Source organism: Pelodiscus sinensis, chromosome 2, assembly GCF_052426305.1.
Source record: "Pelodiscus sinensis isolate ZL-2025 chromosome 2, ASM5242630v1, whole genome shotgun sequence".
Lineage (NCBI taxonomy): Eukaryota > Metazoa > Chordata > Testudines > Trionychidae > Pelodiscus > Pelodiscus sinensis.
The window spans coordinates 209597003-209618884 of NC_143053.1; the positions used below are offsets into that span (position 1 = coordinate 209597003).

General features: G+C 42.9%; 1 protein-coding gene across 1 annotated transcript in view; it reads left to right on the plus strand.

Annotated features, from left to right (window-relative positions):
• THSD7A (thrombospondin type 1 domain containing 7A) overlaps positions 1 to 21882 on the plus strand; it is a 540091-nt gene that overhangs the window by 383260 nt on the left and 134949 nt on the right. Inside the window, exons 11-12 of the mRNA XM_089776685.1 lie at positions 7005 to 7196; positions 18826 to 19060. Coding sequence (XP_089632811.1) covers positions 7005 to 7196; positions 18826 to 19060 — 427 coding nt within the window. The remainder of the gene's footprint in view (positions 1 to 7004; positions 7197 to 18825; positions 19061 to 21882) is intronic.

The window sequence follows — 21882 nt, forward strand, 5'->3', positions numbered from 1 at the left end:
CATCCCTCCTCCAGCTGTGCCTGCTGGAACTGCAACAGCCATGGAGAGGCTCTTCTCCCCTAGTCCCAAGTTGCTGCAGTGAAAGAAGGCTGGAGTAGTCTTCTGTTCCCAGGGCAACCTGCAAACTGAACCCCTCGTCCCCAGCTCCACCCCAGAGCAATGATTTAAATGAAGCATGTACATTTTCATTTTATTTTCAAAAAAAGAAAAATTGAGTTAAGGACCCCAGCAACACCAAGTAAAACTTCAACAAGTTGAACCTCTCCAGTCTGGCACCCTGGGGACCTGACCAGTGCTGAAACAGAGAATTTGCTGAACCATGAGAGGTCCACATTGTCTAATAGCATTACTACTGTTTAATGGGCTCTGAGAAGATATTTGAGGTAAAAGATATTTGAGGGAGTGGCCGTGTTTGTCTGTAACTTTAAAAACAACGGTTGTCTTGTGAAACCTTAGAAAATAACTAAAATATATAGGATCATGAGCTTTTGTGGGTAAGACCAATGTCCAGCTCATCTGATGAAGTGGGTCTTACCCACGAGAGCTCATGATCCTGTATATTTTTGTTAGTCTCTAAAGTGCCACAAGACTACTCACTATATTTAGGGGTAAATTAGAGCTAAATAACAGCACAGCACACTGAGAGCCAGGACTGGTGGCTGTGAACAAACTTGGTGGGACTACGAGAAATTTGGCCACGCCCATGATCAGTGGAGTTCCAGCTAATTAAAACCATGCCAGGCCACAGATGTTCCTGGACCAGAGAGTGCCAGACTAGAGAAGTTTAATCAGTATTTATTAATATTTGTTTAAAAATGAGGAAAAATAGGTATTGTACTGTAATTATGAACATTTAAAACAGAAAAAAGTTTTTCTGCAGTTACATTTTTAAAATAGTAGGAGGCCTAATTGCATATGCCCCGTTGTACGTGTGGTGTAGTACTTGCACAGATAAAGGGCAAGTTAAGTAACTCAGTGGCCATTTCTATTTGCAGTTCCCGGTTTCTGTGGGCAGTGATGGCAACTGTATGCACAAGATACACTGGATGCAGTTACATGTGTGTTTGTGTATGCAGACCTCCAATTTAAAAATGTGCATCTCTATTCACTTTATTAAATCGGCATTTTGCAAATTGAGGCTTAGTTTCATATTTATTTTTTGTGTTATTGTCTTTTATTAAAAGGACTACTGTAATAGCAGTGTTAAGTTCTGTTTTGAAACAAGAATCAGTATAAAGTTGCAAATAAACCATTTAACCAAGTGATATCAATACAACGATCTTTTAATTTAATCTATTAGGGTACATCTACTCTGCACCGTTATTTTGAGATAACTAGCGTTGTATCAAAATAACAGTGCAAGCATCTACACAGCCATTCCATTACTTTGAAATAATTTCAAAATAGCAGACGGCTTATTCTGAAATCTGTAAACCTCATTCTATGAGGAATAATGCCTATTCTGAAATAGCTATTCCAAAATAAGGTGTATATATAGACATTCCGTTGCTGCTCTTTCAAAATAACAACTCACGGGGCTATTCTCAGTTATTCCTCCCCTGTGCCTCTTGGGGCTCTAAATCGAGGTAGCACATCTACATTAGGGAAGCCTGCCTTGGACTAATTTTGAGGCTTCCCTGTAGTGTAGACGAGCTATTTCAAAATAAGCTATTTCAGAATCACTATTCCGGAATATCTTATTTCGAAATAAGCATGCAGTGTAGACATACCCTTAGTGTATGTCTATATAGCAACATTATTTCAAAATAACTAGTATTATTTTGAAATAACTTAGTCTGCATCTATACAGCAGGCAGTTATTTCGAAATAATGTTGAAATATTGTCAAGCTGGAGGACTTATTATTCTGATTCCTGTAACCCTTATTGTACGAGGAGTAAGAGAAGTCAGAGGAAGAGTGCTTTATTTAGAAATAAGTGCTGCATAGATGCTCCCAAATTCAAAATAAGTAGTTTCAAAATAAACTATGCACATGACATAGCTCAATTTGCATTGCATATTTCGAGTTAAACCCTGCTGTGTAGATGCACCCTAAGAGAAACATTCTTAGACCTCAGCATCACCAGTAGATGTGAGAAACATGTGAATATTGGTCTTCATTCAAATCAGTGCCATTTCTACTTAAAAGAAAATGACTTCACGAATATTAACTATCAACTAATTGAGACATAATTAAATGCAAATGTTACGTAATGTAAGCAATTGAGGGAGAGGCCTGTGGTTAGGGAATTAGCAACTGATTTAGTACACACAGCTAACAGCATCACCTAAGAATAAATTAGAATGCAAGAACTATTGTTGCTACTAGTGCTTGCAAAAGCACTATAACTGTTCTGCAAATAGCTACATAATGTTACACCTTAAAGATCCTCAATTTTACAATAATTGTGTTGATAAATCAATTCAGGAGAGTTATTCAATAACATGAACCTGAAGAGATTTGCATGATTCCTTTGGTAAAGAAAACTAAAATGGATATTTTCTTATTAGCTAGTAAAACTAATTTGGGTGAAACTCCTGCCATGCTCCAGGTCATGTTGACAATTGGGAATGGACTCCCATTAGAACTATACCACTTGACATGTATTGTTTGAGTTCAGTTGTGACTTTTCCTTTTCTTTCTTTTATTTGTACAGAATAGTATCAAAACTGTGTTTCTGATGTATTACTGTGGAGAAATTTTCAAGGTCACTCATTTTCAACTTATGGGAAAAATATCAAGAAATAATGTCCACTAACTTCTCATCCAGTTATCACTAAAAACCAAGAAGGCAATCAGGGTATAGTGTATAGAACATATCTACTTTAGTCAAAGATCCACAAAATTGCTGAAAATTGTCTGTGTATGTCATTTAGACAGAGATTTTATTCCATGTCATACTAGTATTCATTCAAGAACTGGAATAGAAAAGAGTTTCACAGAGGAAGAGTTTTTCTATTGTTAATAGGACTCACCAGTTTTGTTTTATTGACATTAGAGCTGCCTTAGATTCTCAGATTTTGAGGTAGAAAAATAGGAACAAATGTTGTCCGGAGCTTGTAAATGCTGCTGAAGTAAACAAAAGATTTTATAATTCTTTGTATACTAACCAAAAATATTTACTACATGGAAATTATTGAGTTGGTAAGAGCAAAAAGAACAAGAGTTCAGACTTTGTTTCATGCTCTGTTTTATTTCCAAACTCCTCCTTAAAAGGCTAGTATGTCCAAGAGGACTATAAATAATGACAAATTTCAGGTAAATAGTTTTTGTTCTGTCTACAGTGATGTATTTTGATTAGTTTTCCAGTGATTAACTTCTCTACTACCCCTCCCAGAATAAAAATTGGGTCAACTTCTGCTTGTAGTGCATGGATTTTAATTAGAGACATGTACTGTGAGGGAGTGACAGCCTTCCTCCGTCAATGCTATATAAGAAAAAAAGGTGACTTCACAAATGAACCTTCAGTCTCAGTGTGAGGTCTCTTTCATTCTAGGCTCTTATTCAGTACATCAGAGAATGTCAGAGTAAGATGGGAGGAAAATGAGCTGGCAAAGTGTTTCCATCTCTAGCAGCTGTCTGGTTTGTTATTGGGCAGAAATCATTTGTTGAATGTGCAAAGTATAATGAACTTCTATTCTTTACAATGCATTCTATCACAATTTTAATGTATCTCTCTTTGCCCTGTTCAACATTATTGATTGCAACAGTACATTTTGCAGGGGAAAGTTAGTGTAAGGCCACGGTTTACACCAAGGGTGGGCAAGGCAGCGTCTGTGGGCCAGATCCAGCCCGCTAAGCTGGTTGATCTGGCTCACAGCCATCCTGCCACTCCCATGCCCCCAGGCCAATTGAGACTCCTCCCGCCACCCAGAGCGCATGGTGTCAGACTGAACTGCCAGCTATTCAAAACAGCTGGCAGTTCTCTCTAGGCACCGCACGCCCCAGCCAGGGGCAGAGGGTGAGAGAGTTTGCACATTCCCATGCCCCCAGGCTCTAAATGGCCTGGGGGCAGGAGCAGCACATGAAGTCTCCTCCTTCTGCTAGGGGCACTCAGTGCTAGAGTGAACTGCTAGCCATTCAAACCAGCTGGCAGTTCTTTCTAGGCGCCAGGGGTATGGGGGCAAAGACTTCACATGCTCCCCCACTCCCAGGCCAATTAGAGTCTGTGGGTGAGGGAAGCCTCCTGGCCCCCTCCCCTTCCACTCAAGGCCTCATCCCTTCCAGGCAGCCTGTGACTACTTCAGACATTTGTGAGGTGGTCCCCATTCAGAAATCATTGCTCACCCCAGGTCTACAATAAACTGTTTGGTTGGTCTTGTTATGCCACCTGGGTATGTGAAAAATCTAATTGTAATTATAAAGCCAGGATTTTAGGTACTATACCTACAGGATTTTTCCTCATCTGGAGAATTTGGGAGGAATCTAAATAGTTACTGGTATGAAAGCTAGGAAATTGTAGCTGTCAATTATTTCACATTGTGTATTGATTGTTTTTGTAATCTATACAATTACCCATTGAAAATTAAACTGAAAAGTGACTGTATTTAAGACAAGGTCTTTAAAGGTGAATGTTGATTGTTCTAATTCAGGTTTGTCCCAAATCTGTAGGCATTTCCAATATTTTAATTTTCTTTTCACCTGCCTTGCTTGAACTTTACCATACTTGGTGTGCTTTTTATTTTTAACACCGCTCACCCAGGGGTGGGGCCTCCCATGTGCTGCGTGCCCGGGGCTGGTGCCGCCCCTGTGCTGCGCATCTGGGCTGGTACCGCCCATACGCTGCACACCCAGGGCCAGGACTGGCACAGACCTTGTGACGCACACCCGGGGGTGAGGCCACCTAACCGCAACGTGCCTGGGGCCGGCACTGACCATGTGCTGTGCGCCCGGGGCCAACGCTGCCAATGCACCCAGAGGCTGGTAGCGCCCTTGTGCCATGTGCCTGGTGGCGGGGCTGGTCCCGATCACTCGGCGGGTGCACAGAAATGGCCCGGCGGGCACCGCGTTGGGGACCACTGTGTTAAAGTGACATTGAGGCTGATCTTTCCATATCAGTACAGGGTTATAAATGGTGAAAGAAACCTCCGAAATCCGACACTCTGGAATTGCGGGTTGTCCAGTCTAGTCCCCAGAATTATTGAAAGTGGTTTCTGTAACTAGGTTCTGGTTCTTTGATACATGCATGTTATGGTGACAAGGCCATGCCTTTAGAGGACTCATAGGGCATGGCTATACAGCAGGGCAAAACTCAAAATAAGCCACGCAACTTGAGCTATGCTAATTGCACAGCTTAAGTAAAAATAGCTTATTTCAACTTTTGGCACACTCTACACAGCAGTTATTTCAAAATAGAATACTCTTCCCCCATTTCTCATGAAATGAGGCTTACAGAAGTCGGAGTAAGAAGCCTGTTGTTTCGAATTTATTTCAAAATAATGGGCTTGATGTGTAGATTCCAAAATAACGCTGCTGTGTAGACATAGCCATATTGGTCCCATACTGCTTAACTCCTGGTTTTCCTGTGATGTTTAATATGAGGATTTCCCCTCAGGAGAAATATGCTTCTGTTACCACTAGTGAAATGTTTTGGTAATTTTTTTACTCATTTGATACCATTCATGTACCTTTCCCCTGGACTTCATTCTTTACCGCACTATGAAGCCAGGATCTTCCATCCATTAAGACCCCTCTGTACTGTCCTTTGCCCCTATAGCTTCTGCTTTTTCCTCAGTGGTAAGGTTGGACTTTTTCTCAATAGCTGGTTTAGCATACAGGGCTGTACCAGGAAGCCCCTTCTTCTCAAGTTCACTGGAAGAAGGTTTTATTTACAAATCTTACATAAAAGTACAGATAAAGACCATGGATCTAGAATAGGATCATTCTAGCTAGATTTTCGGCCCAGTTATTTTTTGCTGTGTTCCTTATTGTAAAGTAAATAGCTAGTGTTTTGTCCATTCTGTAATTTTAGATACTTAATTTTAACTGGAGCACTTCATTTCCTTCCCGACATTAAATGTAATCCTCCTAGTGGAGCTCTACTCTCTATTTCCTTGAAATATGTTCTGTTAGTGACTCTCTTCCTATATAATTAGATGTGCACTTCAGCTTGACCCAAGAGAACCCCAAAATACTATATATGTTTGTGGTGTAGCCAAAGACAGATGTTGGCCCTGCTAATTAACAAAGAACTCTTAGAACCAAATAAGGAACTTTGTTCCCAGCCTGCTGAAGCAGGCTTGTATGAAGGGGGGAGGATATGAAGGATGCAAAAGCACCCCTTAGGGTCCCCCAAGTAAGCATGCTCTGGCCGGCAAGGGAAAGGCAGGAGTCAGTACGCTGCCTGAGCTTCCCTCTCCCATGCTCTGACCAGCTGGGAGAAGGCTGGGGCTGATTTCCCTGCTTACTTGGGGGTGCATTTACTCCCTTGCAGTCCATATTTACCAAAAAAAGCACTCTTTCCCCCCCCAGAAATTTCTGCGTACGGGCCTGGAAACACTTTACACATTTTGACACTCAACTAAAATGGAAAGATTTTTGTTTTGCTTTTCTTCTTTTCAGTTGTGGATATTAAAATCTAGCGGCTGAAAAAAAATCCATGAACTGAAAATTATTTTTTTCCTGAAATCCCTGCAAACTCAGCTTGTTCACTTGCCTGTCTCAGTTATACTTAAATTATTTGAGTATATACCATATTTTATTCATGTGTATCACATACTCACAATTTATTTACAGTAGCTGTGACAAGTGAGAAGATAACAAAAGCCACCCATATCGAAGTTCACTTCAGCAGAGTTCAAATTCTGCTACATAAGTACATCTGAGAATTGTAGCATGTTCTTTTAATATCAGGCCATAGAAGACAGTCATTCTGATGAGTAATTTATTTACTTTGGTTTTACACTACAACAGAATCTAATTTATTTGTGTGCCCATCTGGGCTAGATAGCTCATTTTAAGTTAATTTAACAATGATAGACTGCTACTGGCCTTTTCTTTCCCAGGAGAAGAGGTTGACAGACAGCTGTGTAGAGATGCTATCTATCCAATTCCCATTGTCTGTGAAGTTCCATGCCCAAAGGATTGTGTGCTCAGCATGTGGTCTGGATGGTCCTCCTGCTCTCACACCTGCTCAGGCAAAACCACAGAAGGAAAACAGATGCGATCCCGCTCTATTCTGGCATATGCAGGTGAAGGTAAGGTTGCATACTTCAGCAGTCAGTATTTGGTCTGAATTGTTAATTGACTTTACAATGTTGAAATAATTCAATGATCAGAGTGAACAGCTTACTACAGTGCATCTTTTCTTTCGAAATAAAGTGTATTATATTTAATTTAAAAAGTTGGCAGTGTTAATTTTTAATACATGTGTTTTTTTCAGTTTTAATGAAATGATTATTTGGTGTTTTTCTTTGCTTTGGTTAGTCTTTGTTCTTGTGTTTGTACAAGTGTGTCATTTCTTATTGTACATGCTTTTTTTGCTATTCTGCATTTACATTAAACTCGAAAAATGATTTATCATAAACAGACCACAGTGTAAGATATTTGCAGGTCTTTTGCAATCCTACATTACTCATAACTTACAACAGTATCCTGCAAACACTTAAGCATAGGAGTAAGTGTTTGCAGGATTAGAGTTTGTTGGTATCACAGATAAATCACTTTTCCATATCCATAGTTAAAGTTGTTATTGTTCATAATAATAATCATTTGTGTGTCCTCCCTCCCGAGCTTAATCTCATAGGGCTCTGGAAGTTGAGCCTCTGTCCATCCAAGTGTATTTACACTGACAGAATCTCTCCTTTTGGATTAAGTTAAACACAGTCTGACTTTCCTGCATTCCCACAGTAACTGCAAGCATATATCCTATCTCACAATTCCTGCATTTAGTATTAACAGAATTTGTGACCCCACAACAGCCAATTGGTTACAATGGGCAAAACACTATTGTAGCAGTTGAATATCTAGCAGACATAAGCAAACTGAGTGAACTGTATTTACATGCACACATCCAGAATGTCATTCTTTAAACTGGGAGTATCTGCCAGGTTAAGCACAGACTTTCTTCTTTTACATTCCCCCAATAATTACAAACATTGCAATTAGTATTAATACAATTTGTGACCCTACACCAGCCAAGTTGATTATAATGAGCAAAACATTACATTAAACACACCCGGGATTTCTTTCCCATTCCTTCTGGCTGTAATGAACACATTGATTCAGACCTCGCTTACACACATCTCTGCACTGCAGCATCTTGGCCATCTACAAATAAGGATTTACCTGAAGGAAGAGGGGAAAGTAATGTAACACCCGTGGCTCCCCCACAAGACTCCTGCAGAGTTCTGGCAGGATAATCTCCAGGGAATCAAGAAACATTAGGAAGATGGATCAGAGCTGAGAGTTTTGACCTTAATCTTCAGACCAGCTCAGCTGGAAATACAAGGGACAATTTGTAATGGTCAGAGAAGAAGTAGCTGCTCTAGATAGATCAATCTACACAACAAAATAGAAATGCTGTTTAAAAATTAGAAAAATGAAAATTATCTCTTTCTCTTCCTCCATTCCAACATCTCAAAAATCACAATAATGAGATTTTGAAAAGACAATTATCTAAGAACAGCCCCCCAATGTGAAATTTTCCTTAACTGGTGGCTTTCATTTGTAACTCAAGATATTTGCTTTCAATTGTTTATTTAGCATTAAGGAAACAGAAATATTGCCACCCTTCACTACTGCAAATCTTGACTGTATGGCACAGAAATATAAACCTGACTTTAGGAAATGCTGGCTACCATTCGGAGTCAGGGTGTGCAATATTAAACCAAACAAAAAACCCAAAACAGTAAGTAATGTTCTACCAAAATTCTACCACAATCTTACATTTCTTTTTAAAAAGTGGCCATCTGATCCCAGTGTGAGCTGCTGGTGATCAGAACCAACCAGGATCATACTTTAGGCCCTGATTCAGCAAAGCATTTAAGCACGTGAGTAAATCTATACTATTCAGCAAGGTCCCGATTCATCACTGACTGGAGACAATGGGATCTGGAACAGGTCCCAAAGCACTAAGCATATGCTTTGCTATACAGGGATAGGATTACTCATGCTTAAAGTTAACCATGTGTTTGAGGAATTAAGGCTTTAGAGAGAAAATATAATTTATGAATAAAAGGTAACCTTGCAGAATTGAAATACCCTTACTACTATAGCTGAAGTGTAGTGTTCACCTTTTCTCAGATTAAATCATACCAGTTCAGATTATAACTTTTAGGCTTCACTTAAATTAGATCAGTTTTCATCTTCCTGACAGTAAATCCATTATACCCTTTAGTCACTTCTTGTTTGTCAAATAATTAGTGACTTTTCACCTTGAGAAATACACAACAAAGGTTTAGCTATGCTTCCAGAATTGATTGCATCATTATGTCTAAAGACAAGACTCTTCACACTGGAAAAGTATTAGATGACCAAGACACAAATTTATGATTGTTCTTTGCTATCTTTAATGATGCTGATAAAACAGTGTAATCTGAACATTAATAAGTTATCTTTTAAGTGCATTATCTGTACTATATATATAATATTCATGTTGTCTTACACTAAGACCTGTTCCTAAAAATATTTACTGATGGTATTCATGTAAGTGGAAACATTGATGTCCCACTGAAAGACTTCTTGCACCTTTCCCTAAAGCATCTGGTACTGGCAGTGTTAGATGGAATACTAGACTAGCTAGACAACAGACCTACATAGACATATATCTTTTTGTCCATACCTATATTAAATGGTACCTATAGCCATAGTGTATGAGCAGCTTGCATTTAAGACCTATAGATGAGTTAGTAAAATCATTCCCAAACCCCTTACAATGTTCATAGTCAACTACATGATGACAGGCCTGAATGAGCAAGTGAGCTTTAAATCAATCACTGAAAATGGCCAAACTTTGGTTGTGCTGAGCTGTTAGCACAGAGTTGATAGATGTGGACACTTGACTAAAAGCACACTGCAGCTAGTCTTGGATAGTTCAGTTATAAGATCCTGCAAATCTGACTATAACCATGAAATCCAGTTATAATAAAATCAAATAATATTGCAGTCCTTCAAACTAGCATCAGTGCTTTTCTCTGATTCAGCATGGTACTTAAGCTTGGTTGAAGGTCAAGCATGCAAGTAATCCCATTGAAATTAATGGAAGTACTTATGTACTTAAACTAAGGTAAGGATGTGCAGCTACCTTTTTGGATCAAGGCCCGAATTGGCTTCTTATTACTCCTTCATTTGTGAGCTCTCTCTCCCTCTCTGGTTATGAATAAAGGTATATTATTTTAACATTCAGGAAACCTGAATTTAACTCACTTTGCAATATTGGTCTGGGCTGCATCGTGCTTTCAACTATCGTGGAACCAGAGGTGTCGTCTTGAGGGGTTTTAATTCTCCACTGTATTTAATTCTTCATTATACCTACTCATGTGGTATAAAGAGGCCATAAAGTTAGTGGAATTGGCCTCTAGAAAATACCACTTAGAAAATACACGTCACAGCCATTTTTTTCCTAGACCCTTTCATAGCCCCAGAAGTAGGGATTGTGTCTCAGGCATAGGATTAGCTAATGTATTTCTTCACTTGAGCTACTTTTATCTATTTTTGTCTGAAGGAATAGCCCTGTTGGGGTTGTTATAAGCCAAGCTTAAGTTACAAATTCATGAAGGTACTCTAAATTATGCTGCAGGCTACACTGAGAATGAGGAAACGCAAAGACACAATAAAACTCTTCCTCCCCATCTTGCCCATTCCTGTACTGAGCAAATGTCTGCTGGAACTGTGAATCTGGCCAGGGTGCACAATCAGCATACTCTTGGGTGCATCATCTTTTCCAGGCCTACATCCAGCAGCATAAGAAGCTGAACCATACCAGTTATGCTGTTAGAGGATCTTAGGTGTCTATGGAAGATGGGGCTGGATTTGTTTAAATCTACTGAGAGAGACAAAAAGTTGTGTGCGTAGTATGAGATGTTCCACAACTGTTTGTGTCTCTGGAATCATTCTCTTCATTTGGCTTGAAGGGAGTAATAATTTAAGTTTCCTTTCTATGAGCCTGGCAGTACCTCAGTTGTTGCTTTCCAGCTCATCTTCTCTGTATAACAAAAAACTCAGGGAAACGTGTATCTGAAAATCTAAAATGACAGTAAAAGACATCATGCCGTGACCTTACACATCTCATAGATGTTACGCATATCCAGATTTAATATATACAATATACATCTCTCTGTGTGTGCCATGTCAGGCTGCAATATATGGGTTTTTTCACCTTGCCATAATCCTCCCCATAAATTAGCTGTAATTAGGAAGCACACACTGAGGCTTGTTTTTGCATAAGTCTTGACCTCGTACTAAAACCTGCTGTTGTGGCCTCAAATACCACATGTATCTGCATATTTTACATCACTTTATACGGTGGAGGTTTCTCAAAGCATAATGCAGATGCTGGAGCTGTTTTCCTTTGTATTTGTCATTACCAGATAGGCTATTGCTGCATTGTGAAAAAATACAGAGATTAAAAAACCCACAAATGACAACATAAGAGGAAAAAATGGAGTTTAAGGCCAGAAAGGACAAGATTAGGTCATCTAGTCAGAATGTCTTTATATTGCAAACCAATCACTTGTGTTTGTATCTAGCTAAAGCATTAAGTTGGATGAGATCAGAGTCCTTCTTGTTCAATATTCTGTGTCTGACAGTGGCCAGTACCATATTCTTCAGAGGCAGGTGCAGTCTCCTTAGTGGACAGTTATTGAACAACCGTATGATAGAAGACATTTCTTTCCATCTCCAGACAGATAATGGTTGGCTTCTGCCCTGAAATACTGTTATTGTTATTAGTTCATTATTTAATTTTGTTAGGGCTGACAATTTATCTGCATAATGCCTGCAATTAGTTCAGGGCAGGATTAATGTGTTTAAAAAATTAACATATTAATCACAGGTATCAATGCTGCGCTGCCCCTTCGAAGTGCCGCTCTAGCGTTTCAAGGAGCAGCACTGCACAGAGCCCAAGGTCAGCTGGGGACTCCAACTGACCCCAGGCTCCCATGGTGCTGCCCCTTGGAAACGCAGGGGTGGCTTTTCCAAGAGGCAGCACTGCACGGATCCAGGGTCAGCTTGGGACTCCAACTGATTCTGGGCTCCTGCGATGCTGCCTATTTGAAATGTTGCTGCTACATTTCAAAGAGGCAGCTGAACTAAGCCTGGGGTCAGCTGAGAACTCCAGCTAACCCCAGCCTTCTGCAGTACTGCCCCTTTGAAGCCTCGCCGCAGCGTTTCAAGGGGGCAGCACACACGATTAATCACACGATTAATCATAATTAATTTTTTTAATCACTTGATGGCCCTAAATTTTGTTATGACACAGGATGGCTTTATATCATTTTTCTCTTTTAAAGTAAATATTAATCTTTTTAATGCACATAATAGAAATGTAGGAGCTACCTTGAGAGGTCATTTGGTGTAGTCTCTTGCACTCAAGACCGTGCTAAAACTAGACCATTCCTGACAGGTATTTGTCTAAACAGCTCTTTAAAAATCTCTAATGATGGAGATTCTACAACTTCCCTAGGCAATTTATTCCAGTGCTTAACTACCCCGACAGGAAATTTTTCCTGATGTCCACCTAAATCTCCGTTGACATAATTTAACCCCGTTGCTTCTTGTCTTGGTCTCAGAGATTAACTAGAACAGTTTTTCACTCTTTTCCTTGAAACTAACTTTTGTGCCCTTGCAAAGTGTTATCAGGCCTCTCTCCCCAGAATTACATTTGCTTTCTTTTTTGCAACAGTGTTTCTCTTTTGACTCGTATTTAACTTGTGATCCACTATAACTGCCTGAACTCTTTTTTGCAGTATTTCTACCTAAGCAGTTATTTTCCATTTTCTGTGTGCACAATTGATTGCTCCTTCTGAAGTGGTGGAGTACTTTGCATTTTTCCTGTTTGAATTTCATCCTATTTACTTCAGACCATTTCTTCAGTTTGTCCAGATCATTTTGAATTTTAATCCTTCCTTCCAAAGCACTCATAATCCACTCCCAGCTAGGTATCATCCACAAACTTTAAGTGTACTCTCTATGCCATTATCTAAATCATTAAGGGCTTGTCTACACTAGACTAGACACAGTCGATTTTCCGGGGTTTGAATTAGTGGGTCTAATGAAGACACGCTAATTCAAACTGAGAGCGTGCTCCTGTCAGCACTGATAGTCCTGCTCCTCCGAGGAGTAAGGGAAGTCAAAGGGAGAGTGTGCTCCCGTTGACTTCCCACTGTGTGGACGGCTCCCAAATGTGATTTAAGATAGTTTGACTCCAGCTACATAATTAACGTTACTGGAGTTGAGTACCTTAATTCATGCTTAGCCTCTAGCATAGACCTAGCCTTATATACATATAGAACAGAACCAGACAATCCCTGTGAGACCCTACTCAATATGGCCTTCCAGTTTGACTGTGAACCACTGATAACTCCTCTCTGAAATGGTTCTCCTGTGAATTAGGCATCCACCTTCTAGTAGCTCCATCACAACAATAGTTCCCTATTTTTTTAAGGTCATGCAAGACAGTATCAGAATTCTTACTAAAGTCCAGATATACCACAGTGACTGTTGCCCCAATATCCATAAGTTTGTTACCCCAAGGAAGTTAATGGGTTTGCATTATTTGATTTGTTGGAGGGATGTGAAACATTAATCAGTAACTGGTGGGCTGCTCCAGCCTCACAGAGAGCCTGCTGCAGACAGGAGCTGCTCTCCTCTGCAGAAGCCTCTGTCTGCAGCAGGTCTGGGTGCCCCGCAACCAGGTGCTACTATGAGCAACCCCTGTCTGAGGGGCACCTGGGCTCCTCACAGTCAGGAGCTTCTCCAGCAGAACAGCATCTGTTTGCAGGAGGCACAGGCACTCTGTAGGCAGGGGCTGCTCCAATGTCCAGAGCAGCTTCTGCCCGAGGGGAGCATAAGCAACTACCACGGAGACGAGCTGCTCGGGCAGGAGGTAGGAGCTGGCATCAGGTGCTGGGAGCTGATAGCCAGCCCCAGCATGAGGCAGGAGGTGGGAGCCCGGTGGACTGGGGACTGCTCCAGCAGGCTGGACTGGCCTTCACCCTGGATCCTGCTTTTAGTTGGTGAGCCAGTTAAACATTTAAACCGGTTAAATGGTTTGACCGGATAACTGATTAACCAGGATTTTGCATCCCTCATTTGTTCTTGACAAATCCAAGTTGATCATTGCATATTTTATTATCTTATTATTTGTTCCATTATCTTTCCAGGTACACACTAAAGTTGAGCTGACTGGTGTTTAATTCCCTAGGTTGCCCTTATTCCCCTTATACATTAGCCCTATATTTCCCCTCTTTCAGGCTTCTGGAATCATTAATGTCTCAGATATCTCCTCAGTCAGCTTCTTTGGTATTCTAGAATGTGTTTCATCAGACCCTTCCAACTTGAGGCCTCTGATCTTTCCTTCATTTAGACTCAGATCCTATCACATTTTCACTGGTGTTCAGTAAGTTAGATGTCGCGTCTCTGTTAATATTTGGTGAAAACTGAAGCAAAAAAGTTGTATTATCACTTCTGCCATTTTCACATTTTCTATTACAGGTTGAATCTCTCTAGCCCAACACCAGGATCTGACCAGTGTTGAATGAGATAATTTCTCAAACTATGAGAGGTTCATATTATGTAGGAGCATTACCAACACTTCCACTGCTTACTGAACTATTAGAGAGATTTAGGGGTAAATTAAAGCTAAATATCAACACAACACTGAGAGGCACTAGTTGCTATAAACAAACTTTATGGGACTGTGGGAAACTTGACCTTACCCATAGTAAGTGGACATTTGGCTAAATAAAATCATGCCGGACCACATATGTTGCTGGGCCACAGAGTGCCAGTGTAGAGAGGTTCAACCTGTATTATCATTACTCCCTTAGCGTATGTCTACACTACAGCTAACTGTAATAGCTGTCTACACGTACAAACCACTACAGGCAGTCCCTGAGTTACATGGATTCAACTTATGTCGGATCCGTACTTAGGAATGGGGCTTTTCTCGCCCCGGAGGACGCGGGCAGTGGGACCGCCCAGACGCGCTGCGGTCCCACCACCCGCGTCCTCCAGAGCGAGAAAAGCTGCTCCGCGTCTCCCTGGTCTGCTGGGGGGGCTCCCCCAGCAGACCAGGGAGACACGAAGCAAAACCGTGGAGGACGTGGGTGGCGGGACTGCGGCGCGTCTCGGTCCCGCCGCCCGCGTCTCCCTGGTCTGCTGGGGGGGGGGGGCACAGTTGTGCGCCCCCTCCCCCCCCCCGCCAGCAGACCAGGCTTTTCTCACGGACACCTGGGGCAGAGCAGCTGGGGCGCTGCCAGGTGGTCCCGCAGCGCCACTCCTCGGCGCTACTGGACCAACCCAGCAGCACCCCAGCTGCTCTGCCCCAGGCGTCCTGATTCAGCCGCTGCTGAAACTGACCAGTGGCTGACTACAGGAAGCCTGAGACAGAGTTTCTCTGCCCCGGGCTTCCTGGAATCAGCCGCTGATCAGTTTCAGCAGCAGCTGACTTGGGGACACCTGGGGTAGAGCAGCTGGGGTGCTGCTGGGTTGGTCCAGTAGCGCTGAGGAGTGGCGCTGCGGGGACCTACCCGGCAGCACCCCAGCTGCTCTGTCCCAGGCGTCCAGATTCAGCTGCTGTTGAAACTGATCAGGAAGCTGCTGTTGAAACTGATTCCAGGAAGACCGGGGCAGAGAAACTCTATCTCAGGCTTCCTGTAGTCAGCCGCTGGTCAGTTTCAGCAGTGGCTGAATCTGGACGCCAGTTCCGACTTACGTACAAATTCAACTTAAGAACAAACCTACAGTCCCTGTCTTGTACGTAACCCGGAGACTGCCTGTTTTTCGAAAGAAATTCAAAATAGTGGAGCCCTTATTTTGAATTAGGTAAACCTCATTCTACCAGGAATAACTCCTAATTTGAAATAGCTAATTCGAAATAAGTGCTGTGTAGATACTTACTTTAAATTAGGGGGCCTCAGCCCTTCCCAGTTCCTCTTGGTGGCCACTCTGAGCCAAACCAGGAAAACTTGTCTGCTCCACCCCCTCTCCTCTCCTCCCTAGAGCCCTTAAAGGGGCAGACTCTGGCCACAGTGCCTGTGCACACCATGAGCCAGCCACTGGCTGCCACCCAGCCCTCCACCGTTCTTCAGGACCAGGCTGGTGACTCCCAGGTGGTCAGACACGGCCTTCAGGATCACCGAGAAGTATCCCTTCCTGTTGATGAAGAGGAAGGCCTGGTGGTCCGGGGCACAGATGGGGATGTGCATCCCGTCGATTGCCCCGCTGCAGTTGGGGAAGCTGAGGGCACCGAACCCCTGGATGACCGCGTCCAGGTCGGTGAGGCAGACGACTCTGCGGAGCAGCACCCTGTTGATGGCCTTCACCACCTGCAGAGAGACACACAAAACCGAGGGTCATTGGGGTGCCCATTCGGCTGGGAGTGTTCTTTCCCTGCCACTGCCCCATGCCCCGCTCCCAGAAGCAACCCCCACTGCAATCCTGGCCACCGCAGGCAGTCTGTAGCACAGCTGGGATGGACCGATCCCTCCTGGGGAGGGCACTTACACCACCTCCCCCCCGTTATCCCTGGGGCAGCCTACTTCCTCCTTGCAGCCCCCCGTCTTGGCCCAGTGGCCAGTGAGTGCTGTACCTGCATGAGCACCACTCTGACGGTGGATCTCCCCATGCTGAACTGGTTCCCGACGGATTGGTAGCTATCCGGCGTGGAGAGCTTCCAGAGGGCGATGGCCACCCACTTGTGGCGGGGAATGGCGGGCCTCATGTGTGTGTCCTGTCACTGCAGAGCAGGGGCGAGCCACTCGCAGAGCACCAGGAAGGTCTCTTTCTTCATCCTGAAGTTCTGGGTCCACTGTTGGTCTCCCCAGCGCTCCAGGATGATGTGGTCCCACCAGTCGCTGCTGGTGTCCAGACGCCAGATGCGGCGGGGCATGCTGGTGTCCGGGCACTGCTCCTCCAGGGCTCCCAGGGGGTCAGGGGAAGGGCCAGGGGGTTGGCCTGCAGCAGAAGGTGCCAGGCAGCCTCCAGCAATTGCTGCCAGGCTTGCAGCAACACGTTCAGCGTGAGCACCAGAGTGGCCAGGGGCGGCTCTGGCTCCATGGTGCCGACTGCAGCGGTGTCCCAAAGGAGGGTGACTGAAGCAGGCGGAGAGGAAAACACTTTGCTGTCCCTCGGCAAGGTAGGCAAGCAAGCGGGAAAGCTGAGAACCGGCTGTCCAGGGAGGTCCCTTTAAGCACGAGCCTCAGATAGCCTCAGACAGCAGCTACACAAAGCAACTACTGACCTGATGCCCTGCTGGAGCCGGTTTCAGCTGCCCTTAAATGCAATTCAGCGTCCAATCAGTGTGGACGTGCTATTTCGAAATAGCAACACGCTATTTCAAATTAGTTTTTGGGTCTAGATGCGTTATTTCGAATTAGCTTATTTTGAATTAACTAATTCAAAATAAGTTAATTCGAAACAGCGCTGTAGTGTAGACATACCCTTATTGAGTAATGGGCTTATCCTGAACTCGGCCATCTCATCTAATGAAGTGGGTTTGGGCCCATGAAAGTGTATGTTCAGATAAATTGGTTAGTCTTTAAGGTGACACGGGACTCCTCATTATTTTTGAGGGGACAGACTAGTATGGCTACCCTTCTGATACTTGTCACCTTATAGTCTCTTTCACCCAAGCTGCCGTCCACTTTTAAATTCTAACCAGTTACTCCCTATTTTATCTAAATCAAGCATAAAATAGTCTCTCTCCTAGACACAAAAATCACTAGTAGGTTTTTAAAATCCTAATAAGCTAATAACTGCAGTGATATCAAAGGAAAAACAAGTTAGGGGTCATGTTTTGCCACTAATGTACAACCATACCACTTCCCTTCTTCCACCACCCATTAGGGGTTCCTACTAAGGCAGGATGTTGTCTCTTCCAGCTTGTGGAGATGAGCAGTTAAAGTAGATTCAGAGAAGCATCCCTCCTTCTGTGCTTAAACCATGAATGATTAAACATATGCTTAAGTCATGACTTTCTCCGCTGTGATCTAATCTTAATGGGAAAGAACACTGCTTGTTTACAATGAGGTGGTTGGGGAGGGTGGGGAGTTGAGAACACTAAATAGAGCTGGACATAATGATAATAGCATTATCTCGGCTTTCCCACACAATTGCTGTGTATCTGCACTTTAATTTTGAATTGCGACGTCTCTGCCATTTCAAGCTGGAGCTGAAATTACCAACTGTGCAAATTCTTTGGTGATGATATAATGTAGGTAAATGTCAGAAGGAAATGAGGACCAGATTTTGAAACACGTTTTTACTTGTTCCCTGAACTGGATATAAGCAATGGTCTCTAGAAGTGTATAATTAATACCTTGTTTTAAACATAGGACTTTCCTCGCCTTATCACAATATTATTTAACTAACTCCTGATGACGGCAAATCTAAAAACAAAAAACAGGTTATTCGCTATTCCCAGCAGATTAAGATACTGTATGATATATACTACAATCACTTCAACTTCACATTTGTGTATATTTCATTTTTGTATTCATGATCTGTTCTGCACATTTGCTCACTATTCTTATAACTTAAATAAGAGGCAAAGAAATGGTCAAAAGGATGCACATAATGGTATGTATTTAATAGGAATCTCAAATGTATTTATAATTATCTATTTCTTTCCACTGTATGAATATATGCACTGCTTTGTTGTTCCAGGAGGTGTCCAGTGCCCAAACAGTAGTGCACTTCTGGAAGCACGCAGCTGTAATGAACACCCTTGCACTGTGTACCACTGGCAGACTGGGCCCTGGGGCCAGTGTATAGAGGATGTCTCTGTGTCCACTTTCAACTCATCTACCAATTGGAATGGGGAGGCCACATGTGCTGTTGGCATGCAAACAAGAAAAGTCATCTGTGTAAGGGTCAACGTGGGACAAGTGGGACCAAAAAAGTAAAGATCTTTGAATAATTATTTATTAAGTTAAACTTTTTTTAGGTTTTTTTTCAGACACAGCTTATCAGCAGAGTATGGACTCATTTGCAAAAGGAAACAGTTCAGCTGATGACCATGTCTGCTCAGATGAGTAAATAACTTTTAAAGGCACAAAATCTAAAATACTAGCAGAACTGTAAAGCAAATATTAGAAGATTGCAATAGGGTATCTTCACAACAACAGGCTCTGCTGACAGCTCCATTGCAAAGTTGTCTTGCAGGGCTGAGCTCATCCTCATGGTGTCATGTGCTGCTCACTCTGGGAATTAGGTCAGTTGTCTCACAGTGCATCTTTCTCTAGGGTTGTCTCACCCCTCATCACTCTTACATCAGCTGTCTCTACCCTCTGGACCCACATTGTCATCTGGACAATCGCATCCTCTTTGGGGCATGGCGCTCCAACCTATGTTCTTCCCCTTCCAGCACTCTTCAGTCTGGCCCTGTGTGACTGCAGTCCTTTGCTGGGTTACTGGTGAAGCACTGGAATGGGTTACCTAGGGAAGTAGTGGAGTCTCCATCCCTAGCGGTGTTTAAGTCTCTGCTTGACAAAGCCCTGGCTGGGTTGATTTAGTTGGGATTGGTCCTGCCTAGAGCAGAGGGCTGGACTTAATGACCTTCTGGGGTCTTTTCTAGCTCTATGGTTCTATGATTCAATGATTCTACTGTCTCCAGCAGTGAGTGGGGCAAAACAGAGGTGGGGGGAAACCCAAGTCAGCCCACTACTCTGGGCTCTGTTTCCATAACCCTTGAGTGGCTGCCACCTACTGCCCTCCTTTACTCCCCTCTACTTCCTGTCATCCCTGAGGCACTTCCCCATAGCCCTTGTACCCATTCAGCCCTTATTTCACTCTGGCAGTGTTCAGCGAGAGCCTCCACTCTCCTGCTATCCTGCCCAGCACTGCTCTGGTCAGGATGCTTCCTTCAGCAGCCAACCCTACTCTCTTGCTAGTCAGGGAGAGACTCCTCTGCTTCACTGAGCGGCCTTTTATGTATAGACTGTTGCAGCAAGCCTTCTATCTATTGGCTTTCAATAAACTCATCCCTGGTGGGCTGGGTTCTGCACTGGCTTCCTGCACCTGCTTTAAATCCCTCCTATGCCAAATTGGGGCACCTGCCCTACTACAGGGACACTGGCTCCAAGCATCTTGATTCAGTCCATCTCCTTGGTTCTTGATCAAGAAGAAATTACCTTGTGCCTTCCATGTGGTCTTGTGGAGGCATTGCTTCACCTCATGCTATTCCCCAATACTTGATTTCCATATATAGCAGTTAAAACTTTTGAGGGAGAAGAAAGGGCAGATCACACCAGTGGAGATGGCTTCCAGGTTAAAAGCCATTTAGTTGCTGTGTTATTGCCCCCCTAATAGGGGTTTGCCCCTCAGTATCTAAGTCAGACTCTGCTGCTATGGATTGTGGTTTGCACAACTCTAGTAGATTTCTCTCTATGGAACCAGAGAGATCTCAGTTTGTTAACCTTAGTATACATGTTAGGTTTTTCTCATAACCACCATTTTAAGGGATGGCCCAATAGTTTAATTGCCTGGTTTGGTGTAAAACCATAGTACAAATGCAAATTAACTTCAAGTGAAATTAATTTGATAGTATCTCACAAAATTGACATGATTTGTCACTCTCTATTACAGTCAATGACTCAATGTATCCTTGTCAGGAGAAGTTGAAAGATGAAATTGCTGGTGTTTTGCAGAACAAGAACAGTGTGTCTTAATAGGGCTCTTTAATGAAGTTTCTAATGCAGCTTCTCTCACAGCTTCTCTTTGCCCAATGTCACCAATATATTGCTTTCATCAGCATGATGGTCCTTTTAAATTCACTTTAAAAGGAAGAGAGGAGGGGGGAGAACTCATATGGTATGTTTAGCACATCACATATCTTAAAATGTGTACACATGCAACTACATTAAAATGCAGTATTAAGCATTCCATGCAGTTTTAATAGGCATCCATTTTACATTTAAAAAAACCATTCTGCAGTGAGTTTTCCTTTGATTTTAAAATAAGCCATTACAGGGTTTGCCTTTGATTTGACCTTAAAATTTTGGAAGCAAGACTATTATATCTTGTCATAGCAATTCCTGTGAAAAAGGCACTGGTTATCTTTCAAATTACCATGTTTAATTCACTGAATCATTTTAAAGAGCAGACATTTGACATGAAAATGTAAATAGGAACCTCATTTTAAGCTCCCTTTAATAAAATGGATTGCTGTGGTAGGATAAAATCAATATTATTGGCCTTATCTATCTTGCAAGTAACAGACTTTAGTTTGTATCACTTCTGTTTAATTTCACCTTGAATAAGGATTGAAAAGAATATTAACAGCCTGTTTTAAGCCACATATACAGGTTGGACCTTCCTTAAAAGGGACTCACTGGTCCAGCAACATCCAGGGTCTGGCATGGACAATGAATGTTCCTAGACCACAGAACCCAGAAAAAGGGAGTTCTGTTGGCAGGGGCAGGAGCGCAGTAAGGGGTACCAGCCACTCAGCCGGGAGCCCAGAGAGTCTGAGTGTAGTGGGGAGGATGGACGGCATAGTGAGGAGTTCTGGCCTCAGCAGGCTGAGAAGCTGTAGCTTGGCTGTGGCATTGGACTCCAGCCCTAGCTAGGGAGCTCTGACCCCACGGGCAGCCAGGGAGCTCTGGCTGTGGAGCTCCATCCGTGTTCTGGCTTCAGCAGCCAGGAAACTCCAGCCCCGTGGCAGCCTGGAAGCTCTGGTATATAATCTTGATTGGGTAGTGCAAGGTCTTTATAAATGTAAAG